Raw genomic sequence first — 3,937 nt, forward strand, 5'->3', positions numbered from 1 at the left:
TTAATTTTAACTTTTAGCAGTAATTGGTACGCTAATTGTGACTGGAAAAAGTAATATTAAAGATACTAGTAACAGGTTACTACCCAGCACTGTGACCATGATATCAGTATTTCATTTTTAAATATCACAGTTATCATCAATGTCAGTATATTATGACACCTTAAACTGGGAGAAACCAAGCAAATCTATATAAATTCAGACATTCAGCACCTCCTATATAGCGTGAATGGAACGGTCCCATGTTTCACAACCTAATTTCCCCACATTTGCAACATTTCGACTGGGTTTTGCAGTCCAGTCAGGCTCCTTAGATTGAGAAGTTGACTATTCGGGGTAATCTCAAAATATTTCTCTCTGCATTTTCTCCTCCAGATGCTCCAAAGCGTCCCTCTGTGTCAGTGAGTCCGTCTGAGATAGAGGAGGGCAGCTCAGTCAATCTGACCTGCAGCAGTGACGCTAACCCAGCAGCTAACTACACCTGGTACAAGGAGAACGAAGACTCACCAAAAGCATCCGGACAGATCTTCACCATCACCGACTTCAGATCTGAACACAGCGGGAATTATTACTGCGAAGCCGAGAACAACAGAGGACGACGTAACTCCACCTTACACCTGATTACTGTGGCAGGTGAGTTCATCAGAAATCATACTAAACCCTCCTGGGTTGGATGTTTCTGTGTGTTCTTTGCTGCTTAATACATAAAAAAAACATTGTTGTCTGAAAACGTCCCCAGTCTAAACAACATAGTAGGTTTTTTTCAGTTCCTTCCAAAAGTGTTGCACGTTTTCTGTTCTGCCAAATTCATGGTTATGGATTAGGTAAGTTTAGCCAATGCAATGAAAACTGTTTGGCAAAAGTAAAAAAAAAAAAAAAAAAAGATACAATTGATGGTAATTGTCTGACATTCAAGCTTGAGCAGCACTTTTCTGGTCGAAGAATTAAAGATAGTATGGTACTGGGCTATAATCCTAACAGTAGTTTTGGGTGGTCTAATATATAACTTCTGTTTTATAATTATGTCATAAAGATTGTTAAATGTTTTAAATATAGCATATTGATCTGAAAAGTAGCTAGAATACCTGTGCAATAAATGTAGTGGAGTAAAAAATGCTATATTTCCCTCTCAAATGTAACTTAAGTACAAAAAAGCGTAAAATATAAGTGAAGTGCAAGTACTTCAAAATTGTAGTTAAGTACCTTACTTGAGTAAGTAACATTGCACACTCCAGGATCATTTAAAGGGGAGGAAACACCCCTTATTTCAAATGAAGAGCATTATGTGAGGAGGGATGTGATGCTTCATGTTTGCATTCAGGCTGTATTGTTATTAGGTCGCCATAACATTTAGGAATATCTTGCCTATAAAGAGAACAGTTGTATTAATCATCTCAAAATATTGATTTAACTATAGACAACAATATATATATTTAGGCTTTTCAAAGTAGCTGAAAACTGTATTTTAAAACATTAAATGGATTTACTTTTGGAGTATTGTGGTGGTGTAAATGTACTGTAAATGCAGCAGGAGTGGTAGGTTAGCATGTAGCCTAAATAAAGTGGTGATCCTTGATATGTTTCGGGATTTTCATATCTGTGCACCCCTCACTTTTAAATTATATCTTATATCTAATTATATGCTGTGAAGTGCATGTATGCAGGTTACAGGATTTGCGATTATTCATTGCAAACAGCAGCGGAGATTTGCATCTGATCCATTTAGGTTGCAGGTTTTTTTTGTTCCAGGTTTGGCGTGTTCACATTTGCTCGCTTTTTTTCTAGGATCATGGACGTTAATAGCTGCTGCCACAATCCCTGCTACTCTTCTCGCCATTGTACTCATCTCTGCCGTTTTCTGCATCATGTGAGCAGTTCTCTTTCACCAAATAGTTGTTTATAAAGTCTTTAAAAGTGTATTGATGCAACAGAGTTTAGCACTTTAACGTTAAAATGAATTCTTCCGAGCAGAAAGAAAAGGGACTCCAAGTACGCATCTGCAGGGAGACCAGACGACAGGGAGCAGGTGAGGACATAAAAGTTAAAAGGAAACTCATTCTGGCTCTAGGGTTTAGTCTGGACTGCTACATTTTGCAAAAAGGTGTATTACTTTCTTTCACCTTGATCAGGAAATTATTCCTGTTCTTGATCTGCCTTTTCTTTATCCAAAAACACCCTTACCTCGTGTCTTACAGCTGAATTTATTTATTTTTTCATCATTGTTTTTACTGCTGATTATTACTTTGGCGATTTTTAACCAATTTTGTATCAGTCCCGTATGTGTTGCTGAACTATGGTAAATTATCTAAACAGTGCCTAGAGTGCCTGCCAACCACAGACACAAGAGTATTTCTCTGCCTATTTCGCACCTAAAATGATTTGGGAAATGTTTTTTAATGCTCCATTTCTCTGTATCAGCAATTGTGAGCAGGAAGTAGACTGCTTCCAGCACAGTGAAGACAGAGGCCGAAAACAGAGATCAAACGGCAAAACTTAGCAGTGCTGATCAATTATAAAGCAAGATTCGGTTACTGAGTTGGATATTTGTTACTTAAAATGTTTTTGGAAACATGTTTCAGCTTACTGTTTAACTGTTACACAAGATCGGGTAGGCCGCCATAGTTTCACACAGACCATTCAACATCACATCAGGTGCACAGCGTTCTGGTATTTGTGGGTTTTCTATCGTAGAAACGTCATTTTTCCTGTTTCCTCTGGTCATGTAGCATCAATTTCAAAAGTATTTGTGTCCTTCCACTGCAGAGACCGCTGAGAGTTTTAAGTGTTCTGTTTGTCAAAAGGCCATCGACACATGTAAAATACATCATTTCTAATACCCACAGATACAACTAGCAGAGCAGCCGAAAGAACTTCACTACGCCACCGTTCAGTTTTCCAAAAAACCCTCTCAGCCCAGAGGATACCAAGAAACAGAGAAGGTCGTGTACGCCGTTGTGAACTTCAACGGTGGCAGTCCGGCATCGAGGTGAGTGGCTCCTCACGCAACTAAAACATCGATTTGGCTAAAAGTAAAGTTGAAAACAGTCATGATTTTGTCTCTATCGCTGTGTCTTTACCTTTTGTCAACACTTCAGGGATGTTTTTTATTTGTCTCTCAGCTCAGAGCAGGAGGCTGCGGAGGATTCAGCTGCGTTGTACAGCACAGTCAACAAAAACAGGGATCAATAGTCCACTTTCCATCGATGGTAAAATCTTAATGACAAGAAACCACACTGATTTAAAACATGTTTCTCTGGACAGCCTTCTGCAAGAACACAGCGAGACCACACATTTAAAACAATCTGCAAAAGCAATCTGCATTTTTGTGGGCCGCATAATAGATGTGCCAAAAGAGGCCAACGGTGGGACATGTTTCTCAAATCTCAAAGGCTGTATATAAAAATGGACGACATGAAACAGCTATAATGTACAAATTTTTATTTTTTTTTTTCTGTTTTTTTTTAAAGTGTTTTTATAATATTTTTGTTGTAACATTTTTATCTATTTAGTGTCATAATGCTTTGCCTTTTTTAAAATTGATAACTTAATTGGAAATAAATCTGGTTCTGATTCGGGTCTACACCGCTGGTTCCCAACATTGGGGTCATGTACCCCACTAGGGGTCGCCAAAACTTGGTGTTGCAAAATAGTTTGAATGGGTTTCAATGGTGCATTTTTTTGCACGTAAAATTATTAATGTAACAATTTTTTCACACAGTGTATTTTAGCCAGATTTATGCCATATGCATGACCAAAGCCAAAGTTATCAAAAAATGAAGAGTGGAGGGGCGCCCAGTAGCTCAGTCGGTAGAGCGGGCGCTGCATGTACAGAGGCTACGTCCTCGCCGCAGCAGCCGCAGGTTTGATTCCGGCCTCGGCAGTTTGCTGCATGTCATCCCCCTTTCCTGCTGAGTCTGTCCTGTTAAAGGCCAAAAAGTCA

General features: G+C 38.9%; 1 protein-coding gene across 1 annotated transcript; it reads left to right on the top strand.

The window, feature by feature from the left end:
- Positions 1 to 372: 372 nt before the first annotated feature.
- Positions 373 to 3,414, top strand: LOC121963901 (B-cell receptor CD22-like; the record flags this gene model as incomplete). Its single annotated transcript, XM_042514136.1, has 5 exons — positions 373 to 630; positions 1,783 to 1,864; positions 1,969 to 2,023; positions 2,841 to 2,983; positions 3,117 to 3,414. Coding segments are annotated over 5 exons (608 nt in total), but the record flags the coding sequence as incomplete, so codon positions are not given.
- Positions 3,415 to 3,937: the final 523 nt, after the last annotated feature.

The sequence above is a fragment of the Plectropomus leopardus genome, unplaced genomic scaffold (assembly GCF_008729295.1).
Source record: "Plectropomus leopardus isolate mb unplaced genomic scaffold, YSFRI_Pleo_2.0 unplaced_scaffold13186, whole genome shotgun sequence".
Classification (NCBI taxonomy): domain Eukaryota; kingdom Metazoa; phylum Chordata; class Actinopteri; order Perciformes; family Serranidae; genus Plectropomus; species Plectropomus leopardus.